General features: G+C 52.8%; 1 protein-coding gene across 2 annotated transcripts; it reads right to left on the bottom strand.

Annotated features, from left to right (window-relative positions):
• Positions 1-93: 93 nt before the first annotated feature.
• SAMD14 (sterile alpha motif domain containing 14) lies at positions 94-18,108 on the bottom strand. 2 transcript variants are annotated; one of them, XM_070389703.1, is made up of 11 exons: positions 17,969-18,073; positions 17,506-17,690; positions 13,884-13,938; positions 6,298-6,464; positions 5,615-5,903; positions 4,674-4,761; positions 4,511-4,585; positions 4,246-4,405; positions 2,730-2,849; positions 2,487-2,642; positions 94-1,632 (listed from the first exon to the last, which is right to left on the bottom strand). In XM_070389703.1, exons 2-11 carry the CDS (start codon positions 17,512-17,514, stop codon positions 1,477-1,479), a joined length of 1,275 nt encoding a protein of 424 aa, XP_070245804.1. In that variant the 5' UTR covers positions 17,515-17,690; positions 17,969-18,073; the 3' UTR covers positions 94-1,476. The 2 variants fall into 2 exon arrangements, with proteins under 2 accessions (XP_070245804.1, XP_005890390.2); XM_005890328.3 differs by having other exon boundaries at positions 17,506-18,108.
• Between the last annotated feature and the right edge of the window lie 1,701 nt (positions 18,109-19,809).

The following is a 19,809-nucleotide window of genomic DNA, read 5'->3' as shown; positions in this document are numbered from 1 at the left end:
CGGGGCGAACAGGAAGGCCACTGGCACATCATAAGCGTTTATTGAGAGAAACTAAGTACCGCCTCCCCCTTCACATGCAGGTGGGCACCCAGATAGCTCCTCATGGCTTCAAGGACTTGGGAGCTTTCCATCCTCCCCACCAGCCCCTCTGGGGCCCAGGTGGTACTAGTGCCCCCATGTCCAGTCCCCCCTCTGAAGCCCCTCTCTCAGCACAGACAGCAGAAAGGAAAAAAGAACTGAGACCCAGAGAACAGGGGTCACAGCCACAGCCCTTGGGCTGGAGCGAGGGGAGTGGGTGTATGGGGGCCTGTCTGCTGCTCCAGGCTGGTGGGAGGAGGTGAAGGGAGGTTTCTAGTCTAAGGCCTCTGACCTTACTGCTAACTCTGGCCAGTGCTACAAAGGCTGGGCTAGCTGCTGGCCAGCACCATGCCTGGACACTGGACACACTCACCCTAAAAGGACAGACACCTTCCCTGGGCTCTGGGATGGCTTCCACCCCAACCCAGGGAGCGGGCCCCACCCCTCCTGTCTGCCAGGTCTGGAGCCCACGGAGGCCCTGATAAGAACCAGGACAGGTGGGGGAGGGCTGATGAACCTTTTCAATTTAGCAGCTTTCAGGGGGCCTCCCAGATTTTGCCTCTCTGCCTGGCTGGGGTGAGGATTCACCAGTTAAGGGCCATCTAGGCATTGATGGGGGTGTCATATGTCCCCACCAGTTCCCAAGTTTGCCATCTTCAGAGAGGTTCCAGGTGGCCTCCGCAGGAGCAGCAGAAGTGGGCCCAACTTGGAGAGTCGGTCAAAACCCAGGCTTTGTGTGGGCCTCAGGAGGGGCAGACCTGCAGGGGCATCATCCTACCACTGAGACCCCTCCCTTCTAAAGCCCTTGCAAAGATGACAGGGTAATCATGCTGCTTTCTCTGTTCTTCTGTTGAGTGCAGACTGGGAGTCTGCTTTGAGTGCAACTTGCTGTAGGCCCACCAGCCTCCTGCAGAGCTCTCTCCACACAGTCACCTGGGAGAGCTGGAAAGGAACTACTTTATCCACCTGCTGCTGCAGAGAGGCTCAGCCCATATCTCTGAGCCCAGGGCCTCTGGAAGGTATGCAGGCCTCCTAGTTCACTGGCAGCCCCAGGACCCCCTTGGCCTGAGGGAACAGGGTTAGAATCACTCAGGCACCTCTGGGCTCCCTGATTTGCTTCAGCCCTGGCCTCTCTGCCCATAATCTGCCACTTCCCCCAGGAACTTTGTGCCAAAAAGTCCTTGCAAGGGGATTTATTACTGGGTCCTCTCCCCTGGGTCTCTCTTTCTGAGGGATCTGGGTCCAGACAGATGACAGGGTGAGAGGGCTGTTCCTCCTGAGAGCATGGAGCCAGGCCAACCCAAGCCTGGTGCCCAGGCCCCGCCTCCTAAGGCGGCCTGTGCCCGCAGAGCCCAGCAGCTTCCCGAGCCGGGTGCCAGTGCCTGCCCGCCCATCTCCCTAGCTCTTCTTGGCCTCCTGCTCCCTGCGCCGGAGCTTCTCACGCTGCCGTGCAGCCTTCTCCTGGGCCTTGCGCTCCTTCTCAGCAGCTGCCGCCAGCTCCTTCAATTTCCGCTTCACCAGCGCCCGATCATGCGAGTTGCTGAGCCCCAGACTCTGGGGGAGGGATCCGAGGGTGAAGTGAAGAGCCCCACACCTGGCCAACCCCACGCCCAGGGTTCTCTGCGGCCCAGGTGTATTTTCGCTGGAGCTCTGCCAGCCCTCAGCCTCCACCTCCCAAGCTTGCTGATGGATCAGGACCCTCAGGGCAAAAATTTGGAATGGGAGTGGCTAGGAGAGATGAGGGTAAATGGTGCAGGGTTCCAGGCCCTTTGCCCCTTCCCCACCCTAATCCTTGGCTCCCATCCCTCAACTCAGGATTTCAGCCTTGGAATAACCCTGCCAGATTCCGTGAGCCCAGAGATAGAAAGTGAGTCTGTCTGAGGTCACACAGCCCGTCAGTAGCTGAGGCCCCTGTTCCAAAGACTTCTCGGGGACTCTCCTCACCATTGCTTCCCCAAGCAACTAAGCAGACGGTGCAAAACCAGCCAGAAACCCCCAGAACAGAGATCAGAGCACAACCTCTGACACCCTCTCTCCCTCCCCCTACTTGCCTCCCACAACCACCAGCCTCCAAGATTTTTAGTCTTAGAGATGAAGCCTCCAAAATTCAGATGAGATGACCAGAGGAGGCTCATTAGAGTCAAGAGTCAGATGATAGGCTAGTCCTCAAGGTCAGAGGTCAACCTGAAGACTTTGGCTGGAGCTTGAAGGTCAGACTGAGGAATTGGACTGGAGTCAAGACTGGGAGGGAATCCATGCTAGAGAGCAAAGATCAAGGATCTTGCCTAGAGGTCAGAGGTCAGGGCAGTGGTCTTAAAGGGAGTGGAAAGGTCAGGATGAGGGGATCCCAATCCTTGAAGGCTGCCTCAGGGATCCAACTGGGTGGTGGTCCCCCCACCCCAACCCACCTTCAGTTTGCTTCCATCCAGCTGCAGTAACTGCGGCCCATCTACCTGCCGCGCAGCGAACTCAGCAGCATACTGCTCCAGGTTGAGGCTCTGCAGCCACTGGCCCACCTGCTGACTGGTCCAGTGGTAGACGGTGGGAAGAGGCTCATCCAGAAACTGGGGTGGAGACCAGGGAGAGTGAGGAGGCAGGGTGTGCCCTGTGGCCCACACACCTGGCTGTGTCAGAGGTCAGGGCCTGCTTACCTCATCGGAAGACTGGGACAGAGTGTGGTAGGGGTAGGAACACTTGGCCGCCTGCCGGGGACCACTTGGGATCTTGGGGCTGCTGCTGGGGGGTGTGGAATCATCACTCAGGGTGGATTCCTAGATGGAAAGGGGTCATACTGCTGAGGAGAGAGCTCACCTCAAGACCAAGGCAGCAACCCAGAACCTACCATCCCCATTCAAATGGAGCTGAAGTCCAGGACCAGGCACCAAGAGTTTCTCAGGGCCCTTGGATGTGAACCAGGAGCTGGGCAGGCACACAGAGCAAGGCTGCAGGGCTAGAACTGAGCAGTTAGCGGGAATGGAGGTCACGCTGCTGTCCCTTCCTTGACAGCTGACCGGGATTCCCCCGGGCTGGGTCAGGTGTTCCTGCCTTGAGCCTCTCCAGCATGGCCTCCAGCACCCTGGCTTATAAAAACCTGGTTAGATGTCATGTCTTCACTGGACTCTGAGCTATACGAGTGTCTGGGTTGTGTCTGTTCACCAGGGCCCAGCACAATGGAAGAAAGGGAGGGAGGATGTGGGAGAGGGACCCTTTCTCCCCTGAATGTACAGTTTTCTGATCTTCTCTGACCCGGCTGCACACAGGAACAGAATCACAGAACAAGCACAGGGCTGGGGGTCATTAGAGCCTGGCATCTAAATCCAGTTGAGTCTGTAGGCAATTCCCTTCAGTCTCAGCCTGCATTTGCCCATCTGTACAAGATGAGCTTCCCTGGTGGCTCAGCTGGTAAAGAATCTGCCTCCCATGCGGGAGACCTGGGTTCAATCCCTGGGTTGGGAAGATCCCCTGGAGAAGGGAATGGCTACCCACTCCAGGATTCTGGCCTAGGGAATTCCATGAACTGTACAGACCATGGGGTCGTAAAGAGTCAGACACGACTGAGTGACTTTCACTTCACTTCACTTCACAATAGGAATGAGTGTGCCTGCCCTCCCTACTTCACTGAACGTTTATGAGGATAAACAAAAATGCTTTTGGAGCTTTGTAGGCCACAGAATCCTAGTGAACATAAATAGGTGCTCATTGTTGCTTCTGTTCCTTGGTCTCACTTTACCCACAGGGTTGTGAACTTTCCAAGCACTAGCTAGGTTGCGGTCCTATTCATCTCTGTTGCCCCCAGCCTCACTGTACCGCACGTAGGCCAGCTCCTAATACAGGATGTGGAGTCAGAACTGAGTCAGGCAGAAGAGTTAGCAGGAATAGAGGAGCCCTCAGGCTGGGTGTGTACTAGGGGATCATAATGCTCGGTTATGTGTGTTGAATGGAGACAGCAATGAATGAGTCAACAAAGGAACCACTCGGCATACAAACAAGTGAACAAGTGAATGCCTGAACTCAGAGACTGGATGAATTAATGATCGTCGAATGGCTCCTTGGATGGACAGATGGACTCTGGGAATGCCTGGATCCAGGCCCAAGCCAGGGTGAAGTATGTCCTCATGTCACCTGAGTCTGGGGGCCAGGATGGAGGCCAGAAGGCCATGGACTCACCTGAGAAGCTGACTTCTTAGGGCTGAAACCCTCACGTTTAGGGGAGCAGGACGGGGAGGTGGTGCTGCCAGAAGATGCGGAGCCCTTGCCACTGTCTGTGAACCAGGAAAAGGGCAGGAACGGGGAGCCCCCTGACCTGCTGGACCCCTCCACCGACTCCCTGCAGAGAGAGTACACTGCATGGGTGCGGGCACCAAGGAGAGGGCTGGAACCACGGGGAGTTACGGGCAGAAGCTGTGGCTGAGGGGCTGTGGGTACCTCTCACCTGCTGCCCATGGACAGACGGTTGCTGCCCTTCTCCTTCCGGCTCTTGCTAGTGGATGCTCGGCGTAAGGTGACCCTGTGGGGAGGGCAAAGGGGAGTGCAACAGTGCTGCCCATCGTGCTACCCAATCCCCAAGCCTCAAGCCTTTGTTTCTGGTCACTCACCCCAGGTCCAGGAACTTTCGGCGAGTCTTCTTATCCAGGCCAATGGTAGGGCTGGCGGGCTCAGGTGGGCTGGCATCCCGGCTGTCATCTTTCAAGGAAGAAAAGGAAGGAAATAGCCTATGTGGTGGCTTGTGTGCCTCTTTCAACTTCCAATAAGGTGATAGAAATTCTCTTGACTTAGAATCAGGCAACCTTACTCTAATGCCTTTCACTAGCTGTGTGACCTAGGACAAGTCACTACCTCTCTGAGCTTCCTGCATCTTAAATATGGGGCTAATAACACTGCCTGTTTCATGAGACCTAATAGGATGAGATAGTGAAGGACAGGGAAGCCTGGCATGCTGCAGTCCATGGGGTTGCAAAGAGTGGCACACGACTGAGCGACTGAACTGAACTGAATAAGATGTTTATGAAAGCCTTATACAAACCATAAACCACTCTAGAAAGTAGGGATCGCTACTCTTTACTGTTAATTTTATCTTGGCCAACTTGTAACCAACCTTCTAATCTTGGCTCACATGTCGCTTCCTCAAGAAGCCTTGCAGGAGGCTCCTAACTGCTCCCAGGATGTTTTCAGCCTGATAAATGTCCTTCCGCCCTGCGTTCCCTTTCTCGAATAGCACTCAATACACCTTGTACCTACCTATACATTTAATTAAGGGATTGCTTCCCCTCAAACTATAAGGAATTATTTGACTGCTTCCCCTAGAACTCATAAGCCTCGCGAGGACGAGGACAGCATCTGCTTGTTCTTTTGTGTGTCCCAGTGCCCAGACAGTGTCTGGCACACATTAAGGCTCTCTGGAAATAAATGAATGAACCGTGGTCTTTAGTCCCCACCTCCCCTGAGCCACCTGGTGCCAAACCCGAGGTCCGGCCAAGAGCTTCGGTGCCCAAAGGAGTGCTTGCCGGCAGGGGGCGCCGCGCCGGCCGCTGCTCACCTTCGCTGTGCAGCTCGGCGCGAGGGTGGCGGCGCACGAAGCTGGGCGAGCTGTCGGACGAAGCAGCGGAGCGGGGCGGCGAGCCGGAGGCGGCGGCCAGACCCTCGTGCGAGGCGGTGTTGTGCAGGGGCCGGTAGCGTGCGAGCGGTGAGGGCGGCGGCTCGTCCTCGTCCAGGCTGCGCCGCAATCCCGGGGGCTCCAGGCAGAAGGAGCCCCCCGCTGGGGACCCGGGGCCCGAGTGCAGAGGCGAGCGCAGCCGGTGCAGGGGGCTCCCGCAGCCGTCGGTTCCCTGGAGGAGGGGCAGCTGCTCACCGCCTACCCTCTTCCCCTCTTCCCGGAGGGGAGCCCGGGCTCCTGCCGCCCTGGGCCGAGCGGTGGCTGGGCAGCGAGCAGTGAGAGATGGAATTTCTGGTCACAGAGGCAGGGGCTGCATCGGGCCTCCACTTACTAACTGTGTGACTTTGTTAGTGAACCTCTTAGAGCTTCAGTTTCCCCGTCTGGAAAATGGGGTAATACCTTGCTTGAAAGGATGAAATGAGCCAGAATTGAACTGCACAAACTAGTATTTGTCAGCCTTATGTGAGAAGTCTAGGGGTGTGGTTCCCCTGGAAGAGTGGTTTGGAGGGGTTATCCAGGGGCAAGAAGGGTGGGTAGGGTATGGTGATTGAGGGGATTGTCCCAACCTTGCCTCCAGGCCCATCGGAGCCTTCACCATCCTCTGCAGAGCTGGCACTGTCCCGAAGCCTGGAGCGAGAGGGCCGGTGTCTCCGGCCCTTGGCCAGTAGTTGGGCCCGGGCCTTGTGTAAACTGCTGTCCAGTCTGACGGTTTCTGGCACTGCCAAGTCCAGGTCTGCAAGCCAGGGAAGAGGGACAGAGACCAGATACATAAGGACAGCACGCCCAGAGGCCTGCCTCAAGTGGCCCCCTGCACACACACTCAGGCATTCAACAATGTCTCCGAGTATTGGGCACTGGTAGTCCAATGAGATGGAAAACCGAGTCTCTCACAGTCTCCCAGGGAGCTGGAGATGTCAGCTTGTAAATACAATGTGTGATAGACCCTCTCACAGGCACAGAGGGCAGGATTGTCCTGTTTGGAGGAGGAAACACCAAAGCTGGGTCTTCAGGTCTGTCTGGGAGTTTACAAGAGAGGGGGCTGGCAAAACTGGTGGAGGCTGGCAAAACTGGCATATGCTATGCTGAGAGGAAGGGAAGCTGGGGGCAGGACGCCTCCAGAGCAATGAGAGGGCAGGTTTGTGGAAGATGAGGCTGGAGAGAGCACAGTTGTAATGGCTATCACGGAAGAAGTGCCAACTAGGTGTCAGAACGTACATTCATCACCTTGTCTACCCAGAACAACCCACAGGCTAGGGATAGCTTTTATTCCCATTTCACAGCTAAGCAAACTGAGGATCAGAGAGGTCAAGTCTCATGCCTGAGGCCCGCAGCTGGCAACAGTCTGGGATTTGAGCCTGGCTAGTCTAGCTCTGGCTCCAGGTGGTGCAGTGATAAAGAATTCACCTGCCAATGTAGGAGACACAAAAGACACAGTTTCAGTCCCTGGGTTGGCAAGATCCTCTGGAGGAGGGACTGGCAACCCACTACAGTATTCTTGCCTGGAAAATTCCATGGACAGAAGAGCCTGGTGGGCTACAGTCCATGGGATCGCACAGAGTTGGACATGAGCAACTGAGCACACTCACACAGTCTTGCTCGAGAGACTGGCCCTGCTGGGGATGCTGGCTTTCTGTGCCAGGCTCAGGGTCACACTCAGAGACAGCACTGCTGAGCAGCTAGATGACTTGCAGTTAACTAGAGGGAGCCCTAGGAGCCAGTGGCAAAGAGGAGAGCCCACATGGCTCAGGGCTAGGTCCTGGATGAGGACAATGTGGAAGAGTAGGCAAACCTAACAGATTACGCATCAACCCTACAGCTCCGAGCTTCACTTTCCGTTTGAGCTTCACCTTCCGTTTGTTCCACCCTAGAATACAGACTTCCTTCTGCAGTGTCGCTGAGTTTCTCCAGGCAGAAAGAGTCCTTCCCAGACCATCATGGCTTAAGACCTTTCTTCACCACTCCACCCTCCGGGATCTCAGGGACCCCATCCAGTCACTCCTGCCTGCCCTGCTTTGCCTGCTCCTCTTTCTCTTGTCTGTGCTATGCTAATGCTATGCTAAGTCACTTCAGTCATGTCCGACTCTGTGTGACCCCATAGACGGCAGCCCACCAGGCTCTCCCATCCCTGGGATTCTCCAGGCAAGAACACTGGAGTGGGTTGCCATTTCCTTCCCCAACGCATGAAAGTGAAAAGTGAAAGTGAAGTCGCTCAGTCATGTCTGACTCTTAGCGACCCCATGGACTGCAGCCTACCAGGCTCCTCCATCCATGGGATTTTCCAGGCCAAAGTACTGGAGTGGGGTGCCATCGCCTTCTCTGTCTCTTGTCTGTAGACACCCCTTAAATCACCCCGGTGGCTGAACTACCACCTATATCTATTTCCAGCTCTGATTCCTCCCCTGAATTCCAAGTCTGAGCACCTCAACACCTGCCACATCTAAAGCACCCAGGCACCTCAAACTCAGTCCATCAAACGAATGCACCACCTTGCCTCTGTCCCTGGCTCTGTGAAAGACCCCATTGTCTACCCAGTTGCCCTCTCAGACCTAGTGAGGTGAGTGAAAGTCACTCAGTCGTTCCTGACTCTCTGTGACCCCCTGGACTATACAGTCCATGGAATTCTCTAGGCCAGAATACTGGAGTGGGTAGCCTTTCCCTTCTCCAGGGGATCTTCCCAACCCAGGGGTTGAACCCAGGTCTCCCACACTGCAGGCTAATTCTTTACCAGCTGAGCCACAAGGGAAGCCCTCTCAGAGCTAGACTCAGTTGGTAATTCATGGGTCCAGCTCCCTACTTGACACTTCCACCTGGATGTCCAATGGACATCTTCAATGTACATGTTACAATTGGACTCCTGACGTCCTCACCCCTCAAGCTGCCCAGTCTGCCCATCTTGATGAGTGACAGCTCCATTCTTCCAGCTGCTAAGGCCAAACCATGGAGTCACCCTGGATTCCTCCCTCTCCCTCCTACCCTACAAACTGATCCAACCACAATTCCTCTTAGCTCTACTTTGGAAATATATCTAAACATGCTGAGATATTTTTGGTGAAATGACATGATGTTTTGGATTAGGTTCAAAATAATCCAGGAAACTAGGAGGGAAGAGAGGAAGGGGATGTAGATGAAACAAGACTGTCCATGAGCTGATGATACTTGAGGCTGAGTGATACATACATAAGTGTATGACGGGGTACTTTGTGCTAGTCTCTACTTTTGATTTCCCGCCATAAAATATTGTGTATATGTGTCTTTGTATACACACACTTACATACATGCCTACATGTGGGGAGAAAGAGGAGGGGAGAGGAAAGGAGTAGGAGAACACACAGATCCCTGGTCTAGGTCACCATCACCTCTTGACTCACTGTTACAGATCCTCCCAGCTAGTCTTCCCGCTGCTTCCCTTTCCCATTTACAGTCTATTTCCAACCCAGCAGCCAGTGATCCTGATAAAACATGTCAGCTCATGTTACTCCTCCCTCCACTCAGAACCTCCACTGACTTCCATCTCACACAGGAAGAAGCTGAGTTCTCAGCATGGCCTTTAGACTCAGGCTGTTCAGAGACGCTCTACCTCTTTGTCCCTCTGCTCCAGCCACCCTGGTTCTTCCTTATACAAGCTATCCTGCACCTCAGGGCCTTTGCACTTCCCCTTCCCTTTCCTGCAAGGCTCTTGCCATAGATTTCTGCACAGTTCCTTCTTTCAGCTCCTTCAGGCCTCTGCTTAAATGCTTCCTCTCACTGAGAGACCACTCAATTTAGAATATCCCCAAAACCCACAGCTAAATTTTTTCCTATATCATTTATCATTCTCTGGCATACCATATATGTTATTTAGTTTATTGTCTCTCTCCACCTATCAAAATCTCAGCTCCATGAAAGCAGATGTTTCTCTATTTTGTTCATTGCACTAACAGGCATAGAACATTGTGTGTGTGACAGTGTGTGTGTGTGTGTGTACAAGTGTCCTAAGTGTTTTATAACTACTAGCTCATTTAAACCTCCCCACAACCCAAGGAGACTCCAGGAATTCTCAGGGCAGCCTTAATTTGCCTGAGGGTGTAGGGCTGGAAAAGCTATGACAAACCTAGACAGCATATTACAAAAGAGAGACATTACTTTGCTGACAAAGGTCCATCTAGTCAAAGCTATGATTTTTCATGTATGGATGTTAGAGTTGTACCATAAAGAAAGCTGAGTGCAGAGGAATTGATGCTTTTGAACTGTGATATTGGAGAAGACTCTTAAGAGTCCCTTGGACTGCAAGGAGATCCAACCAGTCAATCCTAAAGGAAATTAATCTTGAATATTCATTGGAAGGACTGATGCTGAAGCTGAAGCTCCAATACTTTGGCCACCTGATGCGAAGAACTGACTCATTTTAAAAGATCCTGATGCAGGGAAAGATTGAAGGAAGGAGGAAAAGGGGATGACAGAGGATGAGATGGTTGGATGGCATCACTGACTCGATGGACATGAGTTTGAGCAGGCTCCGGGAGTTGGTGATGGACAAGGAGGCCTGGCATGCTGCAGTCCATGGGGTCACAAAAAGTTGGACACAACTGAATGACTGAACTGAACTGATAGGGCTGGTGCAGAGCAAGCCAGGGTTATAGGCAGTCTGGCTCCAGAGGGTCAGCGAGTAATTACCAAGCCCTCCCTACCTCCTCTGAGGCAGAGATAGAGAGACTTGTGAATTCAATCCCTTAGTTTACAGGCACTTACTCTCCTCAGAGAGCAAAGTTTGGCCCAGAGTGCAGAGGGAACAAGGACAGTAGACAGGACTGCTGGTAGGCAGCTGATGAGCACCCTCAACCAGTCCAGTGTTAGCTGGTATCCACTGCCCTGGGCCAAGGAGAATGGCCCTCTGCACCTGAATCTGGGCCACGTCAAACCAGGGTCACCTTACTGTGGAGGGTCTAGGGAGCAAAGGGACTCCTAAGGGGCTTGGGGATTTCCAAGGCAAGATGGGGCCAGCTTCTCTCCTGGTGCCTTGCTCTACCAGGCCCTTCTCTCCTCCTTCCATCCCTCCTTCCATCTCTCTCTCCCTCTCCCTCTCCCCCTGGGAGTTAGCCAGCCCAAGGCTGTGGGAAGTCATGAATATTTCATCACCTTTCTCTTCAGGAAACCGGCCAGGCTGGCAGCTACCTCAGCAGGTTGGGGAGAAGGAAAACAGGAAGGGTTGGGCTGGGGTTGGTGTCTGAAAAGCCTAAGGAAGGGGGAGTTCATCTCTGCCAGGCCGGGAGTCAGGCTGGACCTGGGTGAGGATGGACAGATTCAGAGTCTGAGGCCCAGAGACTGTTTGAGGCTAGGGGAGTCCCCAAGGCAAAGCTTTCATGCACAGGCCCCAGGGAGGCCAGGGCAGGAAGCAGTTCCTCAGAAGCCAGGAGGCAGCAGTTCCAGGCATTGCCAGGATCTGCAGCAGCCGCAGGGGAGAGTCAGTTGAGCAGAGCTGGAGGAAAAGCAAGGGCAAGGCAGGTAGAGACGAGGAGAGGCAGGGGAGGAGACGCTGCAGGCCCTGTGGCATTCCACACCTAGGAGCCTTTCCCGGCTTGAGAGCCCTGATGGCTGTGTACAGGACAGAGCTTTCTGCTTCCACCTCTCCCGCTGTGTTCCTCCACCTTCTTTTGCTCACTGACTCCTCCACTGAATCCAGCCGGGAAACGACCTTTCCACCCCGGTGCATGCTGGGAACCCAGTCCTCTCAGTGGTCTTTCTCTAATCCACACAATAAAAAGACTGCAGGAGGCAAATAATAGGGTGTGTGTGTGGGAGTCCACGCATCTCAGAACAGAGGGGGTCGGTCCTGGGTGCCCCGGGAGTGTAGATGCTAAGTGTGTTATGCATTTTTTATTTTCCTGCACATCATGTAGATGAAGTCCCTTATTTATGGGACTTGGAGGCAACCTGTGTTGCTTCTGCTGGGGAATCCTGGTATACAGCACAGTGACTGCCAGCAGGGAGTTGGGCAGTCTGGAGTTCTTGTCCCAGCTCTGCCACTAAACTGCCGTGTGATCTTTAAAGCCAGTCACTGCAGCGCTCTGTGTCCTAGGCTTAATGTCTGCTATATGGGTACATTTCTTAGGATTATTGTGGGGTTAAAGTGATACACCCCCTTCATGGATCACAGCTTTGTCATGACAAACGGGCTTGTGTAACTCAGTGATGCTATGAGCCATGCTGTGCAGGGCTACTCAAGATGGACAGGTCAATGTGAAGAGTTCTGACAAAACGTGGTCCTGAAATGGTATGGACCTAACAGAAGCAGAAGAGATTAAGAAGAGGTGGCAAGAACACACTGAAGAACTACACAAAAAAAGGTCTTAATGACCTAGATAACCACAATGGTGTGGTCACTCACATACAGCCAGACATCCTGGAATGTGAAGTCAAATGGGCCTTAGGAAGCATTACTATGAACAAAGCTAGTGGAGGTGATGGAATTCCAGCTGAGCTGTTTAAAATCCTAAAGATGATGCTGTTAAAGTGCTTCACTCAATATGTCAGCAAATTTGGAAAACTCAGCAGTGGTTACAGAGTGACCTCTGGAAAAGGTCAGTTTTCATTCTAATCCCAAAGAAGCACAATGCCAAAGAATGTTCAAACTAATTATTGTAAAATTGTGCTCAATTCATATGCTAGCAAGGTTATACTCAAAATCCTTCAGTACTACATGAACCAAGAACTTCCAGATGCACAAGCTGGGTTTAGAAAAGGCAGAGGAACCAGAGATCAAATTACCAACTTTCTTTGGATCATGGAGAAAGCAAGGGAATTCCAGAAAAACATCTACTTCTGTTTCACTGACTACACTAAAGCCTTTGACTGTGTGGATCACAACAAACTGAAAAATTCTTAAAGAGATGGGAATACCAGACCACCTCACTTGCCTCCTGAGAAACCTGTACGTGGGTCAAGAAGCAACAGTTAGAACCAGACATGGAACAACCGACTGGTTCAGAATTAGAAAAGGAGTACGACAAAGCTGTATATTATCACCCTGCTTATTTAACTTCTGTGCAGAGTACATCATGTGAAATCCAGGCTGGATGAATCACAAGCTGGAGTCAAGATTGTGGAGAGACATGTCAACAACGTCGGATATGCAGATGATACCATTCTGATGGCAGAAAGTCAAGAGGAACTAAAGAGTCTCTTGGTGAGGGTCAAAGAGGAGAGTGAAAAAGCCGGCTTGAAACTCAACATTCAAAAAACTAAGATCATGGCATCTGGTCCCGTCACTTCATGGCAAATAAAAGGGGAAAAAGTGGAAACAGTGACAGATTTTATTTTCTTGGGCTCCAAAATCATTGCAGACAATGACTGCAGCCATGAAATTAAAAGATACTTGCTTCTTGGAAGGAAAGCTTTGACAAAACTAGACAGCATATTAAAAAGCAGAGATATCACTTTGCCCACAAAGATCTGCATAGTCAAAGCTATGGCTTGTCCAGTAGTCATGCACAGATATGAGAGTTGGACCATAAAGAAGGCTGAGTGCCAAAGAATTGATGCTTTTGTTTGTTTGTTTGTTTGTTTTTTAGAATTGATGCTTTTGAATTGTGATACTGGAGAAGACTTTTGAGAGTCCCTTGGACTGCAAGGAGATCAAACTAATCAATCCTAAAGGAAATCAACCCTGAATATTTATTTGAAGGACTGATGCTGAAGCTGAAACTCCAGTACTTTGGACACCTGATGTGACGAGCTGACTCATTGGAAAAGACCCTGATGCTGGGAAAGATTTAAGGCAAAATGAGAAGCAGGTGGCAGACGATGAGATGGTTAGATTGTATCACCAACTGAATCTGAACAAACTCCGGGAGATGGTAAAGGACAGGAAAGCCTGGTGTACTGCAGTTGATGGGGTTACACAGTGTTGGAGAGGAGGTAGTGACTGAATAACAACAACAACAGACGGGATACAGGGCATGTGACATGGTGGTGCTAGCCTAGTACTGGCATGAGCCAAGCACTTAATAAATGGGGACCCTTATTATCATCACTGTTGTAATTGGATATCTACTCAGATAGTGGTGACAAAGATTCAGACTTTAAAGCCAAAATACACGCACACTGAAGTCCCCGGGACTGTCCCTCCCTCAAAACCTCTTAGCCTTGGCTAGAGATAGAGTCAAAGAGTACTTACCAAAAACCTCATCCACAGGTTCTCGGAGCTTTGAAGAAGCCATGACTCGAGAGAGCTGGGAGAACAAGAGAGAGAGGAAAAAGAACCATGGATAAGAAGGAAATAGACCACAGTTGGTGGAGGTAAGGGAGCTGCCAATGGCTACCTGCTCCTGGCCTTCTAGATCCTGACCTTCCCTTACAACTCTTCCTCCAGCCCCTTGAAGAGAAACCATCTGAACCGTACCCCAGATGGTGGGCTTGGGCAGGAGACAGAAGCAAGTCCAAGGTGCAGACAACAGGCTCTCCCACAGCCCCAATCCGAGCTGATTTGCCTCCACACAGGTCACTAAACATCTCCCCTTCACCGTCCTGAGCCTTTCCATCATTAGCATTTTCTTAAAACATTTAATTATCATAAACTGTCCAACATCAAATCTGGGAGAAATCTTGCAGACTATTAAATCCAATCCTCTCATTTTACAAATAAAGAAACAGATGGGAGAATGATTGACCTAAGATCACATAATAAGTTATGGCAAAATCAGAACCAGAACCCAGGTTCTTCCATCTACTCATCTACCTACCTCCCTACTTATCTGTGCATCTCTTGCCTATTCACCCATTCATTCAGTCAGTCATCCACCATTCACCCTATTCAACCGTCTACCCATTGTTACATCTATCAATTTGTACCATCCACTCAGCCATTTTCCCACCCATCACCCAGTCCTGCCTCCCTCCACTGGCATCACTGGTGCAGTCGCCACCTGTCTTTCTGAACATGAGCTGTTCAGGAAGCTGGCATCATCAGCAGGGCCTCTGTTCTTAACAAACTCACAGTTCTCAGAGTTCTAGACAGACTCACAGATGCAGAAGGGTATAAAGAGTACCCACAGCAGAACAGTGGACAGCCAAATCTCTATGATGCATCATGCATGTTCTGGCAAGAAGTTGGATAGATAGGGGTTTTGTTTTGTTTATAGGATGTAGGAAAGGAAGGGCAGGTGGGGAAGCAGGATATATGTAGCTGAAACAGTTTGGGCAGGCTTCCTAGCAGACGTAGGATTGCAGCATCCCTAAACCAAGGCCTGGGTGTTAGAGAGGCGGGTGGATAGCAGATGAGGGGAGAAAGAAGAAGCTCAGGGTCAGGACCACACTACACGGCTGGGCCATGATCTCCAATTATTTCTAACTCTCAGGTCCCCACGAGAAGGGCAGAGCACCGGATTGGACCATACGTTTGAAACATTCTAGGAAAGCTAGAACACATGCCTGCTGGGTTATTTTCCAACTCTCCTCTTCTGTTATCACATAGATATCATCTCACTGCATGCTGGCCAGGCTTGGGATTCTTAGTATCCCCACTTTACAGATGGGAAAACTGAGATGCAAGAGGTAAGAGGCTGAATGCAATCTTGATCCCTTCAGCTCTATCCTGGAGCTTTGAAACCAACTCATAAGGAAAGAACACTGCTGGGAGAAGGCACAGGATGGATAGAGTAGGGGAATTGATTCATACTAAGACCCGGTATGTCCACCCCAGGTTCCATGGACACTTGGGGCTACAAGCAGGAAATGAGGTGTAAGAAGGGGCCAGGGATATGGAGCCTCCAAGAACTCTCTTCCATTTTTGAACTCTGGGTGCTAGTAACAAAGAAGTTCTAGACCTCCTCTTCCTGTCCTGAAGGCAGATGGGAAAAGAGGCTGCACCAAAGAATGAACCAGACTCCCTCATCCCGTCGCAAAATCTCATCTGACCAGGACCCAGCTGCCACCTCCACCAGAAAGCTGTCCTAGATAGCCATTACTCCCCTTATTCGTTTATATAATTTCTAAATCCACCCTTCCCTGCCACTAGGAAATGAGTAATTTTTCATACTTCATTGATTCCCTAACTAGGTCACATCTCCCCCACATCAGACAGGAGCTCCTGAGGAGAGGGGCCAGTATTCCCATCAGTAGGGACTCTCTGAAGAGAAGAACTGCCTCTCCCATCAGAACGGAGGCTCCCTGAGCACAGCAGTGCTGCTGCTTCTTTTAGACAACTTGAGAATGGAAAGCCCGCGTGTGTGTGCTCACTCACTTCAGTCATATCTGACTCTGCGACCCTATGGACTGTAGCCTGCCAGGCTCCTCTGTCCATGGGATTCTCCAGGCAAGAATACTAGAGTGGGGTGCCATGCCCTCCTCCAGGGGATCTGCCCGATCCAGGGGTCAAACCCACGTCTCTTATGTCTCCTGCATTGGCAAGCAGGTTCTTTACCACTACTGTCACCTAGGAAGCCAATGCAAAGCCCAAGTGCTCTTTATTCAAGATCCCAGTCTAGGAACGAGACCTTCTTGTGGATGCCACCCTCTTTTAGATACACTCTGGGGTGAGCTGGGGCTTCCAGCTCACACCAGCGCCCAATACATTCTGATTCAGCACAAACTGCTTTCTTTAACAAATAACTCCCTGAGGTATGTATGGGAGGCCTTCCTTGCACTGTCCCATGGGGAACTCTGGGAAGCATGACATCAGGATGTCTCCAGGCCCTTCCTACACCACCTTTCAAAATTGAACCTTACAAAATTAGAGAACCCCGCATTTACACTCCTACAACTCTACATTCTTACACATACACACACACACACACACCATACTCACTCACATTCAAACCAGGTAAGCACCTCACGGTGGAGATGAACTTGTCCTCTGGACACACTGTGGGCTCTAACTCTTGCAGGCCACTCCTTCCTCCCCAGATTTCCCAATTCCCAGAGGAAGAACACCAGGAGGCAGGTGAACTCCAAGTTCCCTGGGACCCAGGGGAAGGAGAAAGAGAAACAAAGTGTGCACAAGTCCTGAAGAGGGAATGGAGTGTAGGACAGAGATGGACAGGTTGGTGGAGTGTTAGTCCATAGAGCTGCAGAGAGGAGGAAGAAAGAGCAAGAAAGAAATGAGCCAGAGAGCAGCAGCAGCAGCAGGGGCAGGGGAAGCAGGAGAGACCGGGCTCCAGCAGCCCTGAGTGAGGCCCTGGGGAGAGGTGGAGAAAGCTGCCAGGAGAGGGGCAGCCCCCAGTGGAGCAGGAAGGAGGAAAGGGGCTCTGGAAGAGGAGAAGGAACCCAAGAGAGAGAAGTGCAACTGAAAAAGCCTGAAGAGGGGTGTTTGGGAGAGGAAGCTAGGGCTCGAGTGGCAGTGTAGAGCTAGAGAAAGTGGTGACCCCCTCTCACAAGGCCCAGGCTGGGGGCACCTGGCAGCACCACTGGAGATGGGGTGGGGTGAGAACAGGGCGTCTTCTGCACCCCAGGGACCTTATGCCCCAATCAGACCCAAGTGGCTACTTCTGTTCAATCCGTCAGTCCAACTCCTCACCAGGCAAGAAGGAGTTAAGCTTCACCCCTCCCCCAACACCAGTTTGTTTTTTTAAATTAATTTCTCCAGGCAGCGGGCTGAGGGAGAGGATTAGGGACACAGATCCTATCTCCACCCCCTCCCCTGGCAGCCCAGCACCCTACCTTGGTGCAGCCCCCCGTAGGGGACAAGGGAAGAAAGGTCCTTGTCTCTTGGCCCCATCCAACCCCACTAGGGTTCCCACCACGAGCCCGAGTGACCCCGCGTCCTCTTCCACGTTAGGGATCTTGGGGTCCCAATCCCTTACCTCCAGCATCTGTCATCTTCAGCGTCTGGCGCCTCAGAAACCCCTCAGGCCCATGGTGCTTGGGGCGGGGACCAGGTGGGAGAGGGGCAGTGGGGTAGGGGGCTGTCACCCCGGCCGCGGGGGGCTCCGGGCTGGCTCCATCCGCTCCATCCCAGGAATAGGGGTAGGGGTCAGCGAGAGGGGTCCTGGAACCGGAGGAAACGTGGCGGGGTGGGTATTTCGGAGAGAGAAGGTTTGCAGGAAGCAGGAGGCGAGGCGGGCAGGGCAGGACCGGAGACCTGACGGGGAGGATGCTCCGTGCGTGTGTGCGTGCGTGCGTGTGTGTGTGTGTGTGTGTGTGTGTGTGTGTCTGAGAGAGAGAGTGGAGGAGGGGGAGAGAGAGAGAGAGAGAAGGAGAGGAACCGCCTCCCGCCCTGCCAATCCCGGCTGGACGCGGGGGTCCCCCGCCCCGGCAGGCAGATACTCGTAGCGTCGCTTCTGCGGGGATCCGCGGGGGTCCCCAGGGAAGAGCCAACGCGGGGGGCGCGTAGCGGCGAGGTGGGAGACAAAGAACGGGTGGAGGGAGGGAGAGTGGAAGGGAGGGGCGGAGGCAGCGGGAGCACGGGGGAAAGAGGAGGCGCCCCGGTGACGGGATTCTAATTGCCGATACTCCGCGGCCAGTGGGAGTCGGGCGGGTGTGAGCGGCCAGAGAGGCGGCCCCATCTTAGGACGCACGGGGCTTCTGACTCCTCTGCAAGGCCTGTGAGGGCTCCTGATCCATTCAACGGACAACCACAGAGCAACTGGGCGCGCTGAAGCGGGAGGGGACCGTGAGGAACAGAATCGACCTGGTCCTGGCCATCGTGGCTCACAGCATTGTCAGGGGAACAGATGAGCAGACAGGCCCTCAGGGAAGCGGGCCCCTGAGCCTGGGTTCACAGAGGACACTTCAGCGTGGGGAGAGCCCACCCAGGGAGCCCCTGCTTGTCTGTGGGTGGCTGAGGAGGTGGGGCAGGGGCTGTGTGTGGAAGAAGGACTGCTGAGGGGACGCGTTGGCTACTTCTGCAGGCCAGGCTAGGGTAGGAGCGCTAGTGGCTAGCGGGGGGAGGGAGGAAAAGGGAGGAAGAAGAAGGATGCATGAGGTGGGCAGATTGCACCTTATCCTACCAGCCATAGTGGGAAAAGTAAGAGGAGTGAGGGGCTCAGATCCGCATTTTAGGAAGAACACCTCGGTTCCTTTGGAGAAGGCAGCCTGAAGGCTGTGGCACGCCTCATGAGGCTGTTGAGTTGATGGTGGTGGACATGAAGATCAAAGATCACGATGAGAACTATCCAGGATATAGAACTGAGGAAACTGACAGGGTTTGGGGACTGGCTGGCCACTGAGGGAGAAGGAGGGTTTAGATGGTTGCAGGTCTTGGCTTGAGGCCCTGGACGTAGAGGGCGATGGGAGTGGATGAGATCAGACTTGGACCTGGGGAGCTGGAGGGGGTGGTAGGCCAGCCAGGGGAGACAAAAATCAACTAGCTACTGTACTGAGACAGCTTGGTGGAGTGTGTGTGTGTGTGTGTGCGCGCGCGCACGCGTGCACGCACGCATGCCCTAGGCACTGTACTAAGCACTTTTCTCATTGTCACCCTCATGATAAACCCATGAGGTGGGTGTTTCTATTGCCCCCTTTGTTTGTTCAAGAGCAGGTGGTGAGGTTGGATAAGTGGGTCCAGCGCTCAGGGAAGAGGTTGCACACCTCTGTCCCTCAGTCTGGAGGGGTAGCGTTGCCCGGCGGTCTGCCAGAGTCACTGCAGTCCCAGGTCTCTGAGGAGCTGTGGGAGGTGGCATGTTGGGCCCAGATGGTCTTGGGACCATAGGTGAGGATGATAAATTTTAGAGGGTAAGATTCAAGGAGATCTATGGAGAAGGAAATGGCAACCCACTCCAGTGTTCTTGCCTGGAGAATCCCAGGGACGGAGAAGCCTAGTGGGCTGCCGTCTATGGGGCTGCACAGAGTCGGACACGACTGAAGTAACTTAGCAGCAGCATGGGAATTTGGGTATCTCTGAGTGTCTTCAGAATCTGCCGGCAGCTGTGGGTTGCTGGCTAGATTGTGGAGATCTGGGGAGGTCCTACTGCGGCTGTCTGGGGTCTTTAAAGAGAACATGGTTCGCAGGCATTTGGTGAGATCTGGGTGGTAGGCTGGAGTGGGGGGTTGATTATATCATCCCCATAGGGAATGGGGAGATGATGGGTATGTAAAGTCAGGGCTGGGGCAGGTTCTGTGGGAGGGTGCCTATAGGTCATAAGACCCCCTGTTCCTATAGGCCAGAT

Source organism: Bos mutus, chromosome 19 (genome assembly GCF_027580195.1).
Source record: "Bos mutus isolate GX-2022 chromosome 19, NWIPB_WYAK_1.1, whole genome shotgun sequence".
Taxonomy (NCBI): Eukaryota; Metazoa; Chordata; class Mammalia; order Artiodactyla; family Bovidae; genus Bos; species Bos mutus.
Note: the sequence above shows the minus strand (reverse complement) of the source record. Positions and strands in the feature narration are given on the sequence as shown.

What these genes read in the sequence shown, in the direction of transcription:
- SAMD14 (XM_005890328.3), bottom strand. An exon ending in CGCCGAGCTGCACAGCGAAG is followed by an intron (nt 4,762 to 5,614) that starts GTGAGCAGCGGC and finishes CTTCCTTGAAAG; the next exon opens with ATGACAGCCGGGATGCCAGC. An exon ending in TGTCCCAGTCTTCCGATGAG is followed by an intron (nt 2,643 to 2,729) that starts GTAAGCAGGCCC and finishes TCTCCACCCCAG; the next exon opens with TTTCTGGATGAGCCTCTTCC.